The sequence below is a fragment of the Oncorhynchus tshawytscha genome, linkage group LG05, assembly GCF_018296145.1.
Source record: "Oncorhynchus tshawytscha isolate Ot180627B linkage group LG05, Otsh_v2.0, whole genome shotgun sequence".
In the NCBI taxonomy this organism is placed as follows: domain Eukaryota; kingdom Metazoa; phylum Chordata; class Actinopteri; order Salmoniformes; family Salmonidae; genus Oncorhynchus; species Oncorhynchus tshawytscha.
The window spans coordinates 56,029,794-56,054,300 of record NC_056433.1 but is presented as its reverse complement, the minus strand read 5'-3'; the positions used below and the strand labels follow the sequence as shown (position 1 = coordinate 56,054,300).

The 24,507-nt window shown below is 42.7% G+C and overlaps 1 protein-coding gene across 2 annotated transcripts in view; it reads left to right on the top strand.

Moving 5' to 3' along the window:
* Positions 1 to 24,507, top strand: part of sema6bb (sema domain, transmembrane domain (TM), and cytoplasmic domain, (semaphorin) 6Bb) — a 130,393-nt gene that overhangs the window by 99,472 nt on the left and 6,414 nt on the right. For both annotated transcript variants that reach the window (XM_024421454.2, XM_024421453.2), the window contains exon 16: positions 638 to 696. In XM_024421454.2, the coding sequence (XP_024277222.1) occupies positions 638 to 696 (59 nt within the window). The remainder of the gene's footprint in view (positions 1 to 637; positions 697 to 24,507) is intronic.

Here is a 24,507-nt window from a genome sequence, read left to right as displayed (position 1 = left end):
TCCAACCCGGAAGCCAGCCGCACCAATGTGTCAGAGGAAACACCGTGCACCTGGCAACCTTGGTTAGCGTCCACTGTGCCCGGCCCGCCACAGGAGTCGCTGGTGCGCGATGAGTCAAGGATATCCCTACCGGCCTAACCTGGACGACGCTGGGCCAATTGTGCGTCGCCCCACGGACCTCCCGGTCGCGGCCGGTTGCGACAGAGCCTGGGCGCGAACCCAGAGTCTCTGGTGGCACAGCTGGCGCTGCAGTACAGTGCCCTTAACCACTGCGCCACCCGGGAGGCCCTGGAGGCCCTGGAACTCACCCATTTAAATTTAATTTTAATTTTGTCGCTTCATCATATAATGTCAAAGCCCCTTTTGATTTTCCAAGTTCTCCTATTTAAAAAGTAGAAATTGTAAATTATTTTTTAAGTACGAATTGAAAGATCCAGACCAGCTTTCAGAGTTGGGGGTATACAATACAGTATTATTTCTCTCAACTCTACACAAAAAAGGTATTCCTGTCCTTTGCTGGTACAATGTTTAGTTTACCAGAGAAAAGCAGAGGTTTCTGTCAGTGACCAAAGCTTGCAGTAGGCCAATGTATTGTTTATGTGTGAATTGATAAATGATCGTCTTTCCCCTCTTCCAGACTGCCGTTCGAGCAGGACATAGAACATGGGAACGTGTCCCACTTGGGCGACTGTGATGGTAAGAGAAGTGTTTCTTTCTGTTTATTGCCATCCTGTAATGTTAAGCTGTATTTGTGTTGATTCAGTGTTTCTTACATAACTGCCTACTCTAGGGTAGAACAGCATACACTACATTTTACATTTAAGTAATTTAGCAGACACTCTTATCCAGAGCAATTAGGGTTGAGAGCCTTGCTCAAGGGCACATCAACGTATTTCTCACCTAGTCGTCGCTGGGATTTGAACTAGTGACCTTTCGGCCCAGCGCTCTTAACCTCTATGCTACCTGCCGCTTCTACTGCTGTCTAGCTCCATATCGTCATTAATAATCAAATGTATTTTATAAATCCCTTATTACATCAGCAGTTGTCTCAAAATTCTATACAGACCCAGCCTAAAACCCCAAAGAGCAAGCAATGCAGATGTAGAAATCCCCATTTTACCCATATTTGTTTTCTCCTCTGTTTACTCTTACTTTTGGCGATATTCAGAAGCTCTCTTTTTCCTCTTCTGTAGCTTTGCTTTGTAGTTGTTTCTACTTCTGGTTAATTATTATGCGTCTCTGGGTATCCTCGCCTTGATGTTTTCCTAGTTGCTTTCTGATATGAAAATGATGGCGGCACAGCAAAGCAAAGCGATCCCTCAGACAGAAATCTCCTCGACTCCCTGGCTCTTTTGATCCCACCTCTACTTCTGATGAGGCATTCGTGCGAATGAATCCTCCGCCTCTTCAAGTTCTCCAAGCTCATCTGCCATGCACCTGGAGAGCCACAAAGATCAATATTACATAAGTCTTCAGAGGGGCTGTTTGAAGATGCTCCCTCACCCCTGGAGCCCTCTGCACCACCCTGGACCCTGATCACTGTCTGTCTGGGGGTGCTGGTCCGGTGGCTTGTGACTCTTCCCCTAAGCTTGCTTGACCCTGTGTCGGTCAGTATACATAAAGGTGCATTAGCCTCAGCACCCAGCGTCTCTTTGAGGATGTTGCCAGGATTCTCCAATCTGATCTGTCTTAGATAATGGTTCTGATACTGACATGACAAACGCGTGGCGGTCCTGACTACTGCTGACAAAGGTGGTGTTGGTTGTCACAAGATGAAAAGTGCTGAATAGCCCTGTGTACGCTTGCCAAAAGGATGCGCAAGCATCATATCAGCTGCCAGAATCATTAAGCTCTGTGCCTTAGAAAGTGATGAACTTGTGCTTCAATTTCTTCCTCTGTCTGATATTGATGCTATTTTAGTTTTTACAGCACATAGCTTCCCCAGTGTACAACACTCAGATGGTCTAAACAGATCTCTGAAGCCATCAACCTACTCAATAGACAGTCTGAAGAAGACAAAAAGCTGCAAGTAGAAAATAAATCAGTTATGACTTTCATCATTCAGTGTTACTATTTGAAACCTGTGAATTGTCACATCAGTCCATCACACACACACACACACACACACACACACACACACACACACACACACACACACACACACACACACACACACACACACACACACACACACAGGTGTGAGTCTGCAAAGCTCTGAGGTAGATTAGACAGAAGAATCTCAGCTGAGTCCATATACCTCTATCTGACATATCCCACCTGTCTGAATCTCTACCAGGCAGATAGAAGAGAGCCTGCTATGCTCCATCCATCTCTCTATGGGGTAATGCAACATTCATCACCCTCTCCCTCCCTCCTCCTCACTCTTTCTGAGTGAGGGAGCATAGCTGGGCTCTGCAGCTCCTCAGTTGTGACACTGCACACAGCCGAAGCCACAAGTGCAAGCCAGACCACACTCCCTCCCCCCAGGCCAGGCCTGTCGGCGACCCACAGAGGGAGATGGATGGACAGCTCTGATAACTTGCCTTTAACTGCCTCTCCCTCTCCTTAGCCAGAGAAAAGTAGCCGCACGAAGGAAAGGAGGGGGAATCGATTTTCATCTGCTCTTTGGCTCGATTTGAGTCAAATAATTATCAGGAGTGAATCTCTAAAGCATTCTGCAGCCATGAGGGCTGAGGGAGAGGGTGAGGGAAGATGGTGATGAGGAGCTGAGGGAGAGGGTGAGGGAAGAAGGTGATGAGGAGTGAGGGTGAGGGAAGAAGGTAATGAAGGGGTGAGGATGGAGGCGTGGCAGAGCTTGGGGTCCTGGACAGGGGCGCAACAGATGGAGTGAGGAGGCTACCGCCGTCTCTGGTGTCGCCAAGTTGTCAATGCTCCTGTTACCGACAGCGTGACGAGGCAGTAACTCTGCCAGGTGACACATGGAGGCTGCCTGCTCCTACTCTCTCACCTCGCTTTTGCTCCCACCTCTTTCGTTCTCTTTCTCACTCTCACTCTCTCGCCCTCTCCCTCTCCCTCTACCTCAACTTCTCCCTTTGTAGTATCAAAGGTTCAGTGCATGTACAGTATATCCCATGGTGGTCTACCGCAGCCCAGTCCAAGATAAGAGGGCAGCGGTCGCTGTCCCTCTTCCTTTACACATCAACACAGAGATCTTCTTCAGAGATCAGGACAGGAGCTTGTTATGCCTGTCTCCTCTAAATCAGGCCTGATCAAAGCAGATGTAGACAACACAGCTTTTAATTGAGCTGACCTGTGGTGAAGGGCTGCTCAGTCAGTTGAGTCCAATCAGAGGTGTGTGTGTGTGTGTGTGTGTGTGTGTGTGTGTGTGTGTGTGTGTGTGTGTGTGTGTGTGTGTGTGTGTGTGTGTGTGTGTGTGTGTGTGTGTGTGTTTTCATGCGCTTGGCTCTGCATGCTGAGGGCCTGGGCCTATCCTAGTTCTGTCATAGGTAGTGGTCTGATAGGTTGCAACAAACTAGCTAGAATTATCAATCGGTTATTACCTGAGTTTATATATTGGAATGATGTACTTTCAGATGTCTCTTGAGTCAAATTGTGTTACGGTTTCTTCCGTCGAAGGAGAGGCGGACCAAAATGCAGACTGGGCCGCCAGAAAAAGAACAAAAAGAAACATAGAAAATAATTTTTCTTTTGACTCTCTGTGTTTCATAATTTTCCTTCAATTCACAAGAGGCTGAATGTATCTCACCGGAGAAAGCATCCGAGCGAACAAAACAGTGCTCCTCTGTCTCTGTATGTGTTGACCATCTATCTGATGCTGTCTGATGCAAAAGAGTATGACATTGTTGTCACCTCAACTGTGAATGGTGCTGGTGCACCAAAAAAAAGTGTCAAGGGAAGCCAGTTTGGATTTGGCTTCCCTCCAATCACATCGCATCGAGAGCATACGTCATTGACAGAAACAACTTGAATTGTTGCATCTCTTTGTGTTTCTGCACTCCAGTGGCTAGCTGACTAGCTAAAACTGGCCTTTTCCTAAATTATACATGGATGGAGCTGTCAAATGGAGCTAGCTGTAAAATGGCTCCGGAGAGGAAGGCAGACGTCCCCAACCTATTGTATTTTGTTCATTCATTCACTTTTTACTTATTTTGTACGTAATGTTGCCACTACCGTCTCTTATAACCAAAAATAACTTCTAGACATCAGGACTGCGATTACTCACCACGGACCAGCAGAATTCTTTCTTGCCTTTCACGAGTCCGACGAGCCCGACGCGAAGGATATACTGCTTTCTCGGGAACAGGCCCAGATCCCCGTGATTTGCGTGAAGAGGAGGCGGAGAAAAAGGGGCCAGACGGTGGGCTGCCTTCTGAGAATTCTTAGGCGATTGAATACACCCCCACTTCCTTCCATTCTGCTAACAAACGTGCAATCTTTGGAGAAGAAAATTGATGATTTTAAAACTGTCATATTTTATGCTTCACGGAGTTGTGGCTGAACGACAACACTATCAACTTACAGCTGGCTGTTTATACGCTGTACCGGCAGTATAGAACAGCGGCGTCTGGTAAGACAAGGGGCGGCGGACTATGTATTTTTGGAAATAACAGCTGGTGCACGATATCTAAGGACATTTCGAGCTATTGCTCGCCGGAGGTAGAGTATCTCATGATAAGCTGTAGACCACACTATCTACTTAAAGAGTTTTCATCTGTATTTTTCGTAGCTGTTTACACACCACCACAGTCAGAAGCTGGCACTAAGACAGCATTGAATGAGCTGTATTCCGCCATAAGCAAACAAGAAAACGCTCACCCAGAGGCAGCGCTTCTAGTAGCCGGGGACTGTAATGCAGGGAAACTTAAATCCGTTTTACCTAATTTCTACCAGCATGTTAACCTCTAGCGTCGAGAAATCCCATATCCTGGAGCGTAATCATAGCCTCAAGCTCATCACCATAACGCAACGTTTCCTATTCTTGAAAATTGCAAATGAAATTAAATAAATATATTGAAACACAAGCTTAGCCTTTTGTTAACAACACTGTCATCTCAGATTTTCAAAATATGCTTTAACCAAAGCTACACAAGCATTTGTGTAAGAGTATTGATAGCCTAGCATAGCATTAAGCCTAGCATTCAGCAGGCAACATTTTCACAAAAACAAGAAAAGCATTCAAATAAAATCATTTTCCTTTGAAGAACTTCGGATGTTTTCAATGACGAGACTCTCAGTTAGATAGCAAATGTTCATTTTTTCCAAAAAGATTATTTGTGTAAGAGAAATTGCTGCGTTTTGTTCATCACGTTTTGGCTAAGAAAAAAAAACGAAAATGCAGTCAACACAACGCCAAACGCTTTTCCAAATTAGCTCCATAATATCGACAGAAACATGGCAAACGTTGTTTAGAATCAATCCTCAAGGTGTTTTTCACAATTCTATTCGATGAAAAATCATTCCTGGCAGTCGGTTTCTCATCCGAGGCAAACGGAAAAATACTGCAGCTGGAGATTACGCAATAATTGCGACGGAGGACACCAAGCGACCACCTGGTAGATGTAGTGTCTTATGGTCAATCTTCCAATGATATGCCTACAAATACGTCACAATGCTGCAGACACCTTGGGGAAAACGTGGAAAAGGTAAGCTGACTCCTAGCTCCTCCACAGCCATATAAGGAGTCATTGCCATGAGGCGGTTTCAAAAAATGCGGCACTTCCTGATTGTATTTTTATCTGGGTTTTTTCTGTAACATCAGTTCTGTGGCACTCACAGACAATATCTTTGCAGTTTTGGAAACGTCAGAGTGTTTTCTTTCCAAAGCTGTCAATTATATGCATAGTCGAGCAACTTTCTGTGGCAAAATATCTTGTTTAAAACGGGAACGTTTTTCATCCAAAAATTAAAATAGCGCCCCCTATATCCAAGAAGTTAAATGTGCAACCAGAGGGAAAAAACACTGGACCATCATTACTTCACACACAGAGACACATACAAAGCTCTCCCTCATCCTCCATTTGGCAAATCTGACCATAATTCTATCCTCCTGATTCCTGCTTAGAAACAAATATTAAAGCGGGAAGCACAAGTGACTAGATCAATAAAAAAGTGGTCAGATGAAGCAGATGCTAAGCTACAGGACTGTTTTGCTAGCACAGACTGGAATATGGTCCGGGATTCCTCTGATAGCATTGTGAAGTACACCACATCAGTCATTGGCTTCATCAATAAGTGCATTGATGACATCATCCCCACAGTGACCGCACTTACATACTCCAACCAGAAGCAATTGATTACAGGCAACATCCGCACTGAGTTAAAGGCTAGAGCTGCCGCTTTCAAGGAGTGGGAATCTAACCCAGAAGCTTATAAGAAATCCCGCTATACCTTCCGACAAACCATCAAACAGGCAAAGCGTCAATACTGGACTAAGATCATATCGTACTACACCCACTCTAATGCTGTCGGATGTGGCAGGGCTTGCAAACTATTACAGACATTTGTTGCTGGTGTAAAGAATGTTTGCTCGTCTGCGATGTGTAATGAGGAGCAATCAGACGCTGCACTTGATGCATTTATGAAACTACTTATTCCAGTTACTAATAAGCATTAAGAAAATGACTGTAAAAACTGTTAAATTCCCTTGGATTGATGATGAATTGAAAAATTGTGTGGTTGAGAGGGATGAGGTCAAAAGGTATGGCATTAAGTCTGGAAGCCCAAATGATTGGCAAACGTACTGCAAAATAAGAAATCATGTGACTAAACGAAATAAAAAATAAACTACAATATGAAACAGTAATAGTAAAAAAGCTTTGGGGCACCTTGAATGAAATTTTGGGGAAAAAAGCCAACTCAGCTCCTTCATTCATTGAATCCGATGGCTCATTCATCACAAAGCCCACTGATATTGCAAACTACTTTAACTTCTCTGGGATATGTGGAACCTGGCCAACATCCAGTGAAAATGCAGAGGGCCAAATTCAAAAATTACTATAAAAATGTAACTTTCATGAAATCACACATGCAATACATTGAATTAAAGCTACACTTGATGTGAATCCAACCAACGTGTCAGATTTCAAAATGGCTTTACAGCGAAAGCAAACGATGCTATTATCTGAGTACAGCACCCCAGCAAACAAACACAGACACAATCATATTTCAACCCGCCAGGCGCGACACAAAACACAGAAATAAAGATATAATTCATGCCTTACCTTTGACGAGCTTCTTCTGTTGGCACTCCAATATGTCCCATAAACATCACAAATGGTCCTTTTGTTGGATTAATTCCGTCGATATATATCCAAAATGTCCATTTATTGGCGCGTTTGAACAAGAAAATCACCGGTTCCAACACGCGAAACATGACTACAAAATATCTCATAAATTACCTGTAATCTTTGTCCAAACATTTCAAACAACTTTCCTAATACAACTTTAGGTATTTTGTTACGTAAATAATCGATAAAATTTAAAACGGGATAATCTGCGTTCAATACCGGAGGAAAACAAAGTGTAGCGAGCTTTCAGCGCCTCTAACAAAGAGTACACTTCCCTCTACCCTCGTTCTGAACAGTGCTACTTCTTCATTTCTCAAAGGAAAAACCCCAACCAATTTCTGAAGACTGTTGACCTCCAGTGGAAGCGATAGCAACTGCAAGCAAGTCCCTTAGAAATCTGGATTCCCAATGAAAAATCATCGAAAAGAGAGTGACCTAAAAAAAAACAATTCTGAATGGTTTCTCCTCTGGGTTTCGTCTGCCAAATAAGTTCTGTTATATTCACAGGCATCATTCAAACAGTTTTAGAAACTTCAGAGTGATTTCTATCCAAATGCATATTATTAGTAGATATCTTAGCTTCTGGGCCTGAGTAGCAGGCAGTTTACTTTGGACACACTTTTCATCCGGACATGAAAATACCCCCCTATCCCAATGAAGTTAATGACTTTTTCATTGGCAAGATAAGCAAACTTAGGGATGACATGCCAGCAACAAACGTTGACACTACACATCCAAGTATATCAGACCAAATTATGGAAGACAAGAATTGTACGTTTGAATTCCGTAAAGTCAGTGTGGAAGAGGTGAAAAAATGATTGTTGTCTATCAAAAATGACAAGCCACCGGGGTCTGACAATCTAGATGGAAAATTACTGAGGATAATAGCAGACGATATTGCCAGTCCTATTTGCCACATCTTCAATGTAAGCCTACTAGAGAGCGTGTGCGCTCAGGCCTGGAAGGAGCTAAAGTAATTTCGCTACCCAAGAATAGTAAAGCCCCCGGCTCAAATAGCCGACCAATCAGCCTGTTACCAACCCTTAGTAAACTTCTGGGGAAAATGTGTTTGACCAGATACAATGCTATTTTACAGTAAACAAATTGACAAAAGAATTTCAGCATGCTTATAGGGAAAGACACTCAACAAGCACAGCACTTACACAAATGACTAATGGCTGAGTGAAATTGATAATAAAATGATTAATGGGGGCTGTCTTGTTAGACCTCAGTGGAGCTTTTGGCATTATTGATCATAGTCTGCTGCTGGAGAAACTTATGTGTTATGGCTTTACACCCCCTGCTATAATGTGGATAAAGAGTTACTTGTCTAACAGAACACAGAGGGTGATCTTTAAGGGAAGCCTATCAAATATTATCCAGTTAGAATCAGGAATTCCCCAGGGTAGATGTTTAGGCCCCTTGCTATTTTCAATGCTACTGACTTTTGAGTAAAGCCAGAGTTTTTATGTATGCAGATGAATCAACACTATACACGCCAGCTACTACAGTGACTGAAATGACTGCAACACTCAACAAAGAGCTGCAAGCGTTTCAGAGTGGGTGGCAACGATTAAGTTAGCCCTAAATATTTCTACAACTAAAAGCATTGTATTTGGAACAAAACACTCACTAAACCCTAAACCTCAACTAAATATTGTAATAATGTGGAAATTGAGCAAGTTGAGATGACTAAACTGCTTGGAGTAAAACTAGAATGTAAACTGTCATGGTCAAAACATATTGATGCAGTAGTAGCTAAGATGGGGAGAAGTATGTCTATAATAAAGCGATGCTCTGCCTTCTTAACAACACTATCAATACAGGCCCTAGTTTTGTCGCACCTTGACTACTGTTCAGTCGTGTGGTCAGGTGCCACAAAAAAGTGGAAAATTGCAATTGGCTCAGAGCAGGGCAGCACGGCTTTCCCCTGGATGTACACAGAGAGCTAATATTAATAATATGCATGTCAATCTCTCCTGGCTGAAAGTGGAGGAGAGATTGACTTCATCACTACTTTTATTTCTGTCTAAACTACTGGCACACAGCTCGGCCACCCATGCATACCCCACAAAACATGCCACAAGAGGTCTCCTCACAGTCCCTAAGTCCAGGACAGACTATGGGAGGCACACAGTACTACATAGAGCCATAACTACATGGAACTCTATTCCACATCAAGTAACTGACGCAAGCAGTAAAATTACATTTAAAAAACAGATTAAAAAACACCTTATGGAACAGCGGGGACTGTGAAGCAACACAAACATTGGCACACACACGCACATACACACACACAATAACAAACGCACCATACATACACATGGATTTAGTACTGTAGATAGGTGGTAGTGGTGGAGTAGGGGCCTGAGGGCACACAGTGTGTTGTGAAATCTGTGAATGTATCGTAATGTTTTAAAATGGTATAAACTGCCTTAATTTTGCTGGACCCCAGGAAGAGTAGCTGATGCTTTGGCAGCAGCTAATGGGGATCCAGAATAAATGCAAACTACAAACACAGACTACAAAGGGAAGCACAGCCGAGAGCTGCCCAGTGACACTAGCCTACCAGACGAGCTAAACTACTTCTATGCTCTCTTCGAGGCAAATAACACTGAAACATGTATGAGAGCACCAGCTGTTCCTGAAGACTGTGCGATCACACTCTCCGCAGCCAATGTGAGTAAGACCTTTAAACAGGCCGCAGGGCCAGACAGATTACCAGGATTTACCAGGACGTGCACTGCGAGCATCTCTTCACTGACATCTTCAACCTCTCCCTGTCCAAGTCTGTAATACCAACATGTTTTAGGCAGAACACCACAGTGCCTGTGCCCAAGAACATGAAGGTAATCTGCCTAAATGACTACCGACCCGTAGCACTCACGTCTGTAGCCATGAAGTGCTTTGAAAGGCTGGTCATTGCTCACGTCAACACCATTATCCCAGAAACCCTAGACCCACTCCAATTTGCACACCGCCCCAACAGATCCACAGACGATGCAATCTCTATTGCACTCCATACTGCCCTTTCCCACCTGGACAAAAGGAACACCTATGTGAGACTGCGATTTGATTTGATGGAGAAAGGGATTTGGGCTTGTGGTTTTACTTAATTCTCCGTACTGGCCAATGATTAGAACTTGTGATTCTGATCTAACCATTAATTCATACATTGTTGTGCCCCTGGCTTGAGAGGATGGAAGTTCAATATGTGGATAGATGTAAAAGGCTAATATTAACTAGCTAACGTTGCCCATCAAATTAAGTTAGGCTAGCGAGAAAGCATTTCAGCCAGGTAGCAGGACAACAACAAATAAAATTGTGTACTGTATGACAGAGTGATAGACAGTTTCGTCAACATGAAAGAGAGAAGGATGGCACTGGCGTTTCTCTACAAGTCGGGGGAGTCAACATTTTTCTACTTGCACAAACACACAGGCATGCGCACAGGCACACACAGAAATCAGATCCATGGACAGCAGCATCATATTTAGCTTATGTTTATTGGACTAAATTGTTTTTGGTATCTTTGACTTACTGTATTAGACTAAGCATAGATTATTTGATGATGTTGAAATGGTGCTGGAATAGTGGAGGCATCTTCTGTTTTCTTTGCGACTTGCGGTAACTCTATGTGGTTCTAAATGAATAGTTGTTTAGTGGTCCGAAAATGTTGGAAACATGAACTTGCTTGACCCTGTTGTAGAGGATGTAACTGTTTGTTACATGCTATATGCTTTGTGGACTTCACCGGACAGAGGTTCCTCTCCAGGTTTTTAATGAAACAAATGTGTGGTTGAATTTATTCTGCCACTGTGTCTTCTTACTGTCTTGGCCTTTAGGCCTATGTATCACGGTTTCAATGCATATGAACTAACAGGTTATAGATCAAACAACACAATTATCACAACACACAGGTTGTAATAGGGATTTTTTTTTGGCTTGGCTTCCCCAGTGATTTTACCCATGTACCACTACTGGTGTGAACAAAGACAAAAGACAATAGTCAACTCTTACGCTCCTTCGTCACTCTCTCGCCACTCACTCCTTCCCCGCCGCCGTGAAAGCACTCAGGCATAATGACATGCCTTCACCAGCGAGCTGAGCAGTTACAGATGGAAGCAATTATGGCACTGTGAAAATATTTTCCGAAGTAAGCCAGTGTTTTGACTTGAAGAACAGCGGGTTGCAATCAGTTTAATTGAGGTCCACAGCACATCAATGTAGCGAGAGCATGAGCGAACCGAAGCAGTTGCGTGATGTTAGCGGGTGACAACTGCAGAGCAAGGACTCCGGGGGAGTGGAAGCGGGAGGGAGAGAAAATTAGTTGGCAAATTTACGACATCGGGTCATTCTAATTGGTGCGGCTTGGTGTGGGTTAGGGAGTGTTCCTCTTTGAGGCCTGAAAGGAGACCGTAAAGACTAGTGCTATATATTTACATTGGGATAAAGATTAGTGCTTTATATTTACATTATGGGAATAGTAAGTACAGCATTTAAACCTCCAGATGAAAAATGGGTTCCCTGACGCTGAACCCGGCTGAGACACTGTCTGCTATGGGAGGGCTTGGTGACCTTGACTACGCTGAAGTCATCCCTGCTTGGCTGTCTTCGCTCCGCTCCTCACACAACGAGAGGGAGGGTGAAGCGACCCACACACAGCAGACGCCAGCCTACCATTCCACTCACACACATCTCAACCATGGAGCAAAGATCTGAGATGCTTGAACTGCAGCTCTGACTGACGCCCCTCGCTACACAAGAGGTGCGGGTTTGTGAAATGTGAGAGCCTACGTTCCTCTGCAGAGGATGAGCGGGTGGTGGGAAGGGGGTGGGTGCAGTTCGTTTCAAAGAGTGCAGCATCAATCCTGAATATCTGGAGAGATGTGAGAACTCCTGGAGTGCTTCTTCTCTTTCACTTGGGTCTCTCCTGTGAGGAGTGTGGTGAGGAGAGAGAGGCAGGAGAGATGGGGAGTCGTGTGTCAGCCACCTGCAGGAGAGAGAGAGCAGGGAGAGCAGAGAGAGACCAGATAGCAGGGTGAAAACTGATAGGCTAGCAGCTCGTATCCGTCAGCTGGTATCAGAGAGCACAAGCAGCGGTCGTGAGAGGCCACACCACCATTGGGCTGCTGCATGTCAACAGGAAATAAAGACCACAACTATACACATTCCTGTCGAACTGCAGAGTGCTGATCTGGTGATGGATAATTGCGTTCTACAGATGTCAGATTTTAATTTGATCCCTTTTGTGCAGGAGGAAAATAATCCTGCAGCGTGAAGATTTGAATAGCTGAAAAAATATCTATAATTGCCGCCAGGGGGCAGCTGGAAGCGGTGTTTGTATATCCAACGCCCACCATACCTCCTTTGTACCTTATGTAGGGTACATGCAGGCTACAGCGCGTCTCGTGTGAATTCTAATGGGGATTATAATAAATGGACATATTTGTAGGGGGTACATGTATTTTACGTTAGGGAAAAGCAATTGTTTTAGATCGATTGTTTTATTGTATGTTGAAGGCAAGCAATAGGCAGAGTCAATTATTGGTTTTCCACAATGCCTGTGTGTTCCAGTGGTTACAGCCACTGACCTGGCACACATATGCCAGAGTCAACATGGGTTTGAATCCGGCCTACTGCCCTTTGACTCATAGATTAAGGTCTATTTTTGATGCATTCATTCTGTGTGGTTACAGGGTTAATTCCGCAAGGATACAGAGTTAAAACAGAAATAATTCAAATGTTAACAGTTTAGGCATTAATTCCGAGTGGTTAAAGTTTCGGGAAAGCTTAAAACAAAATCATTAAAAAAAAACGACGCACCTGTATATCATCAGTATTCATAGTATTCTTAGTGCTTGCTAGAGCATTGTGAACTACCGTAGTGCAGTGGTCTATGTAGCGCGCTCCAGGCTCCAAGCCTCATGATTTCACACCCATGCTGGGTGATTATACTGTAGTGACCAGCCTGAGCCTACATTAGGTCCAAAAGTTAACTGTGTTTTCTTTGATGTGTAAATGATCAGACTATTCATTTTACTTCTTAAAATGATTGAAATAAAGTGTCTCAGCTCACCAAAATTGTCTTTGGATAGACTCAAGTGCATAAACAACTTGACAGCTTTCTGAAATGAAATATTAAAAGCCACACAATACAGGCTTTCAATCCACACCAAAGACCAGAACAATATTGATAAATTATACATAGGCTACTGCCTAACTATAAAACGTGGATGAGCATCCACACTGGAGGAAGATGTATCGTTCTACAGTAGGCCTACATCTGTCAATCAACTGATGGCCCAAGTCAGCTCATGAACTCAGCCAGGGAAACACAGCAGCCTATTATTAGTTCACACCTTTCATTATGTAACAATGGAGAGGCTAACGGTTAGCCTACAGAATGTCACCTAATGGAAAATAAACCAAAATAACAACGGCCTATTGCAACCATCAATGGCACTAAGATTATCACAAGCTAATGTCTCGTTAAACCATCAATACACGCTAAATTCACCAGCACAGCTGATCTCAATTGCAACCATTATTGGTCACCATTACCGCTCACTAAAAGATGTCAGTGTTACCTTAGTCCTGCTTGCAACCAAAGTCTTTCAAGATACAGAACCAATCAAAACGTTGGACACACCTACTCATTCAAGGATTTTCTTTATTTTTTACTATTTTCTACATTGTAGAATAATAGTTAAGACCTCAAAACTATGAAATAACATATATGGAATAATTTAGTAACTAAAGAAGTGTTAAACAAATCAAAATATATTTTAGATTTTAGATTCTTCAAAGTAGCCACCCTTTGCCTTGATGACAACTTTTCACACTCTTGGCATTCCCAGCTTCACCTGGAATTCTTTCCCAACAGTCTTGAAGGAGTTCCCACATATGCTGAGCACTTGTTGGGTGCTTTTCCTTCACTCTGCGGTCCAACTCATCCCAAACCATCTCAATTGGGTTGAGGTTTGGTGATTGTGGCGGCCAGGTCATCTGATGCAGCACTCCATCACTCTCCTTCTTGGTCAAATAGCCCTTACACAGCCTGGAGGTATGTTGGGTCATTGTCCTGTTGAAAAACAAATGACAGTCCCACTAAGCGCAAACCAGATGGGATAGCGTAATGTTGCAGAATGCTGTGGTAGCCATGCTGCCTTGAGTGTGCCTTGAATTCTAAATAAATCACTGACTGTGTCACAAGCAAAGCACCATCACACCTCCTCCATGCTTCAGGGTGGGAACCACACATGTGGAGATCATCCGTTCATCTACTCTGCGTCTCACAAAGACACCGAGGTTGGAACCAAAAATCTCAAATTTGGACTCATCAGACCTAAGGACAGATTTCCACTGGTCTAATGTCCATTGCACATATTTCTTTGCCCAAGCAAGTTTCTTCTTATTATTGGTGTCCTTTAGTAGTGTTTTTTTTGCAGCAATTTGACCATAAAGGCCTGATTCACGCAATCCCCTCTGAACAGTTGACTTTGAGATGTGTCTGTTAATTGAATTCTGAAAAAGCATTTATTTGGGCTGCAATTTCTGAAGCTGGTAACTTTAATGCTCTGCAGCAGAGGTAACTCTGGGTCTTCCTTTCCTGTGGCAGTCCTCATGCGAGCCAGTTTCATCATTGCGCCAGTGGTGGAAAAGTACCCAATTGTCATACTTGAGTAAAAGAAAATTACTCAAGTGAAAGTCACCCAGTAAAATACTACTTGAGTAAAAGTCTAAAAGTATTTGGTTTTAAATATACTTAAGTACCAAAAGTGAAAGTATAAATCATTTCAAATTCCTTATATTAAGCAACCCAGACGGCACAATTAAAAAAATGTTTTTAGGGAAAGCCAGGGGCACACTTCAACAGTCAGACGTAATTTACAAACCAAGCATTTGTGTTGAGTGAGTCTGTCAGATCAAAGGCAGTAGGGATAACCAGGGAGGTTAAGTGCGTGAGTTAGACAATTTTCCTGTCCTGCTAAGCATTCAAAATGTAACAAGTACTTTTGGGTGTCAGGGAAAATGTAAAAAGTACATTATTTTCTTTAGGAATGTAGTGGAGTAAAAGTAAAAGTTTTCAAAAATAGAAATAGTAAAGTACAGATATCCCCAAAAACTACTTAAGTAGTACTTTAAAGTATTTTTACTTAAGTACTTTACACCACTGCATAGTGCTTGATGGTTTTCGCAACTGTACTTGAAGAAACTTTAAAAGTTCTTGAAATGTTCCAGATTGACTGACCTTCATGTCTTAAAGGAATGATGGACTGTCGTTTCTCTTTGCTTATTGGAGCTGTTCTTGCCATATGGACTTTGTCTTTAAGAAATAGGGCTATCTTCTGTATACCACACCTACCTTGTCACAACACAACTGATTGGTTATCTTCTGTATACCACACCTACCTTGTCACAACACAACTGATTGGTTATCTTCTGTATACCACACCTACCTTGTCACAACACAACTGATTGGTTATCTTCTGTATACCACACCTACCTTGTCACAACACAACTGATTGGTTATCTTCTGTATACCACACCTACCTTCTCATCTTCTGTAACACAACTGATTGGTTATCTTCTGATTGGTTATCTTCTGTACCACACCTACCTTCTCACAACACAACTGATTGGTTATCTTCTGTATACCACACCTACCTTCTCACAACACAACTGATTGGTTATCTTCTGTATACCACACCTACCTTCTCACAACACAACTGATTGGCACAACACAACTATCTTCTGTATACCACACCTACCTTCTCACAACACAACTGATTGGTTATCTTCTGTATACCACACCTACCTTCTCACAACACAACTGATTGGCTATCTTCTGTTGGTTATACCACACCTACCTTCTCACAACACAACTGATTGGTTATCTTCTGTATACCACACCTACCTTCTCACAACACAACTGATTGGTTATCTTCTGTATACCACACCTACCTTCTCACAACACAACTGATTGGTTATCTTCTGTATACCACACCTACCTTCTCACAACACAACTGATTGGTTATCTTCTGGTTATCTTCTGTATACCACACCTACCTTCTCACAACACAACTGATTGGTTATCTTCTGTATACCACACCTACCTTCTCACAACACAACTGATTGGTTATCTTCTGTATACCACACCTACCTTCTCACAACACAACTGATTGGTTATCTTCTGTATACCACACCTACCTTCTCACAACACAACTGATTGGTTATCTTCTGTATACCACACCTACCTTCTCACAACACAACTGATTGGCTCAAACGCATTAAGAAGGAAAGACATTCCACACTTTTTGGGTTACTTCATAGTTTTGATGTCTTCACTATTATTCTACAATTTAGAAAATGGTCCAAATAAAGAAAAACCATGAATGAGTAGGTGTGTCCAAACTTTTGACTGGTACTGTACATTCACCCTCTAGTTGGTATTGGAATCGGAACAACTTTTTCAAACAGACTACGGGTGATTTACGATAGTATTAAAGTATTTCATTGTTTACCACGTCAAATCTACTGTATGAATGGAAACTAATGTTGGTGTAGCCTATTTGTTATTTATTTGATTTTTTTCCTATTAATGTTATGTTCATTAAAGGTAAAGCCCCTATATTTGGGGACCCTATTTGATTTTTTAAAATATTTAAAAATCAGTCTGGTATGAGAACAGTAGCCCCTATCTGCAAAAGCAGGGTGTCTGTGGAAAGCTGAGTATATTGGCTATTGATCGGTACCTTCAAATCTTTTGTATGACTTACTACCATATATGAGCAAACACATTCATAAGGGCTGGCCGAGCCGATGACCTCATTTCAAGATGGCCGCTATCTACATTCCGGTCAGTGTTGTGAAGCATAAACAAAATAAACACAGAATCCGTTGATACACACCAAAAGCCAGGACTCCACAGATCATGAAGATATCTTATTTGTCTGCCTGTGACCTACTATTATTGATCAGCAAACATTCAAGGTAAGCTTTGATATGTTCTGTGTTTGAGCTCTAGCTACATGGGGGGTATCAAATTCATCTTTAGGTTGGCAGGGATGTATGACTTAATTGCAACATCAAATTTCCACCGAGTGACTATATCTTTGTGCATCAAAAATATGATGTTGCCTGCTTACGCGCTGTAGGTATCCATATCCCCTCTATATGCCCCAACACCACCACAATGTTTGAGAGAGGTTTGTATTGTAGCAATTTCGTTTCTATAGTAAAGTGTAACTTTTAGGCACATCCAGTGTGTAAAAACTGTGCAATTACCACATTCGGACACTTTGGAGAGGTTCAAAGGACACTTGAATGTATCCTGGATACCCTATAATACCACAATGTTTGAGTGAGGTTGATATGGTAGAAATTGTGTTTTTATACTGAACAAATGGCATTTAGGGATTGCAAATATGTAATAGTCCTGGTATTATCTCATTCACAGACATATGCCACTTTGGAGAGGTTTAAGCACACTTGGAAATGTTCTGTGACCAGACCTGACACCACTTACTAAAACATCTGCCCATGTCTAACAATCCCATTTTTTTCTGATATTGTTCACATGTTGTGGAAGCCATCTGATATGTTTCCAGCTCTAGTCATCAATAATTCACTTATAACTTGTCAATTAAACATTTTAAACGGTTATTTTGTGTGTGCTTGATCTTGTGTATTCTGAACTATGTAACTCTTATCCATCTTCTGATCATTTCCTCATAATCCTCCAGATGTCGTCTTTCCAAATATACCAAGTTTTTGCATGTCAGACTCATGTAATTACACATTGAGAGAAAATGATTTTGAACGCAAGCCCTGATCCCAATGGCTCGACTGCCCCCACATGGAGAGAAAGAGAACTGCTCGTTTTCAGGGACTCGTGAGACTCATTTGAATTTCCTGATGCAGCAGGAAAACTCTCTATGGCAAAAGAGTGATCAAGTTAACATCCGACATCTTTATGCTGCATGGCTGAGAAATAGTGTTCTTACCCGCAGTTAGTTGGGTCCCAGAGCCCCATAATGCCTCATTCTTAACCCCCACAGCGTGACATCCTTTTGAGACCCTTGGGATTAGCACTGTCCCTAATTCAGCACTCTGTTCGCAGGTAAAAAATCAAATCAAAGTTTATTGGTCGTGTTTAGCAGGAGTTATAGCGGTGTAGCGAAATGCTTATGTTGCTTCCTCCTAAGAATGCAGTCAAATGTCAAGAATGTACATAGAATATAGAATATAGAGTGAGCTATGTCAAGAATCCAGTATATAAATAAATATCCGATGTGTATAAACGGTGCAACTAAAATACAATGTACAGTAGAAGAAATATTAGAATAAGCTATGTCGGGGATACAGTATTTAAAAACACAGTGTGAAACAAGAATTGACCAGTGGTTCCATGTCTCTATAACATGGGATAGCAGCGTTGGCTGTGAGTGTGTGTGTGTGTGTGTAAGTGTATGTGCGACTGCCCCACAGAAGAAATACAGTATCAACCCACAGAGAAGCACAAGATTGAACTTCACTCAACTTTCTAGAGTTTACCCTGTTAGTTAACACTATTAACGTTTCCCTTTACTGTGGGAATTGTAATCGAATCAACGCAATACTAGCCACTTCCAATGCAACATACAGAAACAAAGCGAACTACGCAAGACTTAGTATGCAAAACTAACTAGGCAAGAGATTTTGTTGTAGGCAGAACGCATCGGAGTAGGATTCTATTGCATTGACCAGCACCTGTACTCTACACAGACAGTACGGCATAACCAATCAGAGCTGCAGTTGGCCTACATGCAAATAGACCATTGCCACATACTGTATGGATCTGTGCCATTTTATGAGTAGATGCGCCTTTTTTGAGATCAGAGCGAGAGCTGCATGTAGCCACGTGTGCACATTTTGTTAATTTCATTTGCTAGTTAGTGAGTTATTAGCAGAGTTATAGATCATGTGTAGTTAGCAATAGGGGAGTGATTGCTTCCTACAAGAGCACAAAATGGGTACATTTCTTTGAAAAGCCAGTCAGGTAAAAAAACAAATTGAGGGGCAGTGTTTTATTTTGAAGAAATAATGGAATAGGAATAATAATGCATTTTGTTTTGTAAAGGGGTTTCTTGCATTTTCAGTCACCTCCTTGTCTGAAGGACAAGTGGATAAACAGGTTAATGTGAAGCCTTGCATGTTTTAATGTTTAATTAGGCAAGTCAGTTAAGAACAAATTCTTATTTACAATGACAGCATAGAAACAGTGGGCTAACTGCCTTGTTCAGGGGTAGAATGACAGATTTTTACCATGTCTGCTCGGGGATTCGAGCTAGCAATCTTTCAGTTGCTGGCCCAATGCTCTAACCACTAGGCTACCTGCTGTCCCTTATGAATGTTGGCCTACATTGAACACCACACATTGGCTGCTACTGTAGATTGAATTGAAATAACAGCTATTTCCATGTTAAAATGTAATGGGATACATTAGCTCCATTGTTTTTGATGGTAGGCAACTCTGGTAGGCCTACATTATGATCAAATAGCCACAGTAGCCTTCATGGCCACTATTAAAACTGTAACTTAAAGTGGGTACAGCCTCAGTGTTCACGGTAAACGCACGCTGGAAGTTGCACAGCATTTTCACAATGTTCAAATTTGCGCTCAGCAGACTTGAAATTTGCTCAGTGCCTGAAAAATATTAGAGGGAACATTGTTCGTGAGTATGAGGTGTGTGTGCTAGCTTGTGTGTGCGTGTTTTGTATGAGTGAGTGAGTGCATCACCTGGTAGACTGCTAGTGATGGCTGTTAAACAGGTTGATGGCCTGGTAATAGAGGGTCTTAGGGGCCATGACAAATTTCTTCAGCCACCTGAGGTGACTCCAAATCAATCATCTGCACCTCTACAACTTGATGATTGATTTGGAGTCATGCGTGGCCACTCAGTCATGGATGAACAGGAAGTACAGGAAGGGGCTGAGCACATACCCCTGGGGGACCCCCGTTTTGAGGATCAGCATGGTGGAGGTATTGTTGCCTTCCCTCACCACCTGGGGTAGGCCCGTCAGGATGCAAACTGGGTGTCTGATGCCTCATCTTTCTGAGGATTGGCCTCATTGTGTACAGGAGGCATTTTTAGAGCCAGGACCCATTTTTAGAACCAGGACCCATTAAGGAGAGGAGGGAAACCTTCAGCAACCTACTAAACCTTCAGCAATGTGTGATGGGAACAAATCCAACACTTCAACACTGAGGTGTTAACCTCAACAAATAGTAGTATGTCTTCTCCTGCAGTCATATATCATGGTGCATATAGCCATGGCACACTAGATGTATGTCTTTATCATGTGAGAACGATTAAGTTGAAATTGAGAGGTACGTGATTGGGGAATGAGAGATTGAAACTCCCGGTGGATCGTTAGACTAATAACACGGCCCAGGTTTATAATTTATTGCCTGTGACGTATCTCCTGAATATTTATTAATAGTTTATACGGTGTCCTTTTCCTTTACACCTAAATTGAGGATATAAATTACTACCCAACGCCAGCCAGTTATTGGAAACGGCATCCCTCCGAGACATACTTCTCTGAAAAACAATCCACAGCCCAGCTGTTTTATTTACATTGAATGCAGCTGAAAGTGCTAACAGCATCCACCTTGTTAAGTTGTTGCAAAAGGCTGGCATGATATGAAAAGCAAGGTTAGAATGTATTAAAATAAGACATCATGCTTTGTATAACACAAACAAACCACTTAACTGACTGATGGTTTCCCGCTCAACAAATTGTCCACAACATGGGAGGGAGCTAACTTCCTGCAATGGATATGAATTTAACACACCCTTATTGGGGTGGCAGGGTAGCCCAGTGGTTAGAGCGTTGGACTAGTAACCAGTAGTTCAAATCCCAGAGCTGACAATGTACAAATCTGTAATTCTGCCCCTGAACAGGCAGTTAACCCACTGTTCCTAGGCTGTCATTGAAAATAAGAATTTGTTCTTAACTGACTTGCCTACTTAAATAAAGGTCAAATAGTCAAAAAAAAATTTTTTTAATAAATCAACTGTACTCTATCATTTACCCCAAGCAGCAGAGCGGGCATTGTAGCAGCACAGTGGACTACTGAGTGGATGCAATTAGAACAGAATTAGCTACCTTAAGTAAAACTTTAATATGTCTAAGAGAAATGTGGAAGCCTGATTCCAATAGCAGATTTTTGTGGAAATGCTATGGAATTTTAATTGAAAACACATGCTGGGGTTCATAAATGTTTTTTTGATATATTGATACCATATTGATCAGTAAAGGCACCTCTGACCAGACCTTATAAGGTTCTACACAACCTCCAGGAATCTCACTCAGTCACTACGCTACCTTGGTAATGTGGTCAGAGGAACTATAAATGCCATGACCACCAGCCCTATGAGTAAACACAGTGTTTATGGTGTAGCAAGGCTCAGACTCTGAAACTCCAATTTGTCTGACTGAAGAGCAGTGGAGGAGAGGGACCCAGATTACAGCAGGAGAGAGAGGGAGAGAGAGCGACCCAGAAAGAGCCTGCAGACTTCCAACAGAGTAAGAGGGAGTGAGAGAAAGACAGAGAAAGAAAAATAGAGACAAAGAGAGAAAGTAGCAAGATAGAGCCTGCAGTCTGTCTTTTAACAGAGAGAGAAAGAATGGTAGCAAGATAAAGAGAGAGAGGATAATGAGCTAAATCACTGAACCATGAGTGCAGTCCCTTATTCTCATCTATTACACACATACACACACAATCTCATATATACAGTACACACATGCACTGACACGTGCATGCACAGGGTACATACAAATACATTGCCATGCAGAGAAACAGTAGGTTCCTAGATCAAAGTCCCTCAGATCATTCTATAACACCGATAATGTCAGTCCCACTCAACCTCAGATATGTTTGTGTCATATGCATGTCCATCGGGAGTGTGTTGCTGCTTTTGTGCTGTAGTTTGAAAGTAGGATGTGTTTCATGTGTGAGCCAACCCACTCGCTGGTACAGTAGTTTCTATCCCCCTACACTGCAGCAGGCAGCATCACAGTTAATAACTGCATGTTTCCAGTCACCGCATACCCGGCCTCACTGACACCATGTTGGGTTTGAAAATCAATAACCCCACCACTAAAAGGCCAGCCAATTTGCAAGCATGGGCAGAGCAAATCCATACGCTGCCAGTGTTTTAATGAAGGGAATCTTAACCAAGAGCCAGGGCCACTGTGGCTTTTCATTAGGCTGGGCTACTCTGAGCCAGGGTCCATGGGGGAGAGGGCAGGAGGGCGCGAGGCAGGGTTGAGATGGAGTATGGAGGAATGGAGGGAAGGAATCAGAGGGATATCCCTGGAGATGGAGCGAGAGAGAAGAAGATTAAAGGACATACCACTGGAATAGAGGAGAGAGGAGGAGAAGATCAGGGAAGCGAGGGAACAGAAGATGGTGGCTGCAGACGAATGGAGAGAGAGATGGGGAAGATTAACCGCAACATAGAAATGAAAGACTGTGAAAGGTGTGAGCTCCGTAGCTTGGTGACTACCCCTAGTCTGCCTTCATAGCGCCATATCCCTCCGCCTGGCCCATTCCTCCCCATCTCCTCCACTAACTAGGCTGCTCCTGCCTCAGTGTTGTTCTCTTGTAATTGGAGCTGCAAGCCCAAGACGTGCTCAGTGTTCGTCAGGCTGACAGTCAGGGCGGCTTCCATTAAGGTTTAATAAGTGAGTCGGCGAGGAGAGGGTTGCTGTCAGCCCGGTGGGACAGAGAGAGAGACCTGTCCCCCTCCCCTCTCCTCCCCCTTCACCCCTCCCAGCTCCAGCTGCTTTGTCTCCCCCAGCCATTGACACAAAGCAGAGTGGCTCCAAAGGCGACAATCACTAATGGCCTAGGCCTTTCAGAGTGCGATGTGCATCGTCTCTCTGTGAGGAGAAAAAAAGGAGACACATTGGGTCTGAATGGGAGGAGAATGATGCTGCTCCAGATAGGGAGGATGCATTTCAATGGTGGTTCAGTATCATTACCAGGAAAGGGCAACCCTCCTCGCCGTATTCTCCAGTTGAGGTGTGGGAACACAGACGCTCATCACAACCTCTCCCCACACCGAGACGACAGCTTGTTATTGCACCGTACAGAATTGAATCTGACGTTCCATAGTGAACCCCGGCCGTGCATTTTCAGGGAGAAATGTGAAAGGGGAAAGGGAATGGGAACTCCTCCTCAGTGTAAGTGAAGTATGAACATTTCCACATGTGGATGAAATTATGGTTCAAAGTTGTTAGAGAGCCATCAAGGCTTGTGGTTTTTAGGAATTACCAAACCCATGAACCAATTCATTACCTCATTGGTTTAGGAATAAAACAGAGGCCACAGTAAATACATATGACAACAGTGCCATATCCTGACAACGTCATTTTTTCCACTGTCTCTCGCTGCTGCCTGGCTGCCACTGAACATCATCATTTAGGAGCACAGTACTTTCCAGAATAATGTAATAGATACTGTCAGTGAATCCAAGTTGAATATTGGTCCGAAAAGAGAAAATAAATAGTGTATGAATCAGGGACATTTTTAGGCTGGCCGGGTGATGATGGATCAGGGATATGTTTAGAGAGAGAGAGAGAGAGAGAGAGAGAGAGAGAGAGAGAGATAAATGAGTGTTTAGCAGAAAACACAAGCACAATGGGAAGGACTATGCTTAGCCAGCAGAACGATGAGCTCTCTATGTGACAGATAGAGGGAAGTAAAAGGGAAAGAAAGAAAAGGGAAAATCTGTCAAATGAATATGAAACCAAAAACCCATACAGGTACTTTGTGGATATCTACTCTATAGTTGAGGATGCAATAGACACACATATTTCACTCACTGTAACTATGGTACCCAGCAATCCGCCATGTATTTCCAAGGTCTATTAAATAAATGATCAAACACTAATTAGAGCATAAAAGGACCTAGATTGACCAAGATGGCAACTTGATTAGCACTAAATCTGTTTCACTGTGGTCTTTCACTTCGCACCTTCTATTGTTATGGTTTTTAATGTAGGCCGTCCCCATTCCCTGCCTCGTGTCAGTCAACGCATGGAGAATAATACTCTGTCTCGCCAAGCCCCAAAACCCACTAATTAGCTACTAGCTAGTTTCTCCTACCTGCTCCTAATTATTGCCATTTGTCTCCATTACAATAAATTTGTCAGATGATAAAGGTATGTTTGTTTAAAGCAGA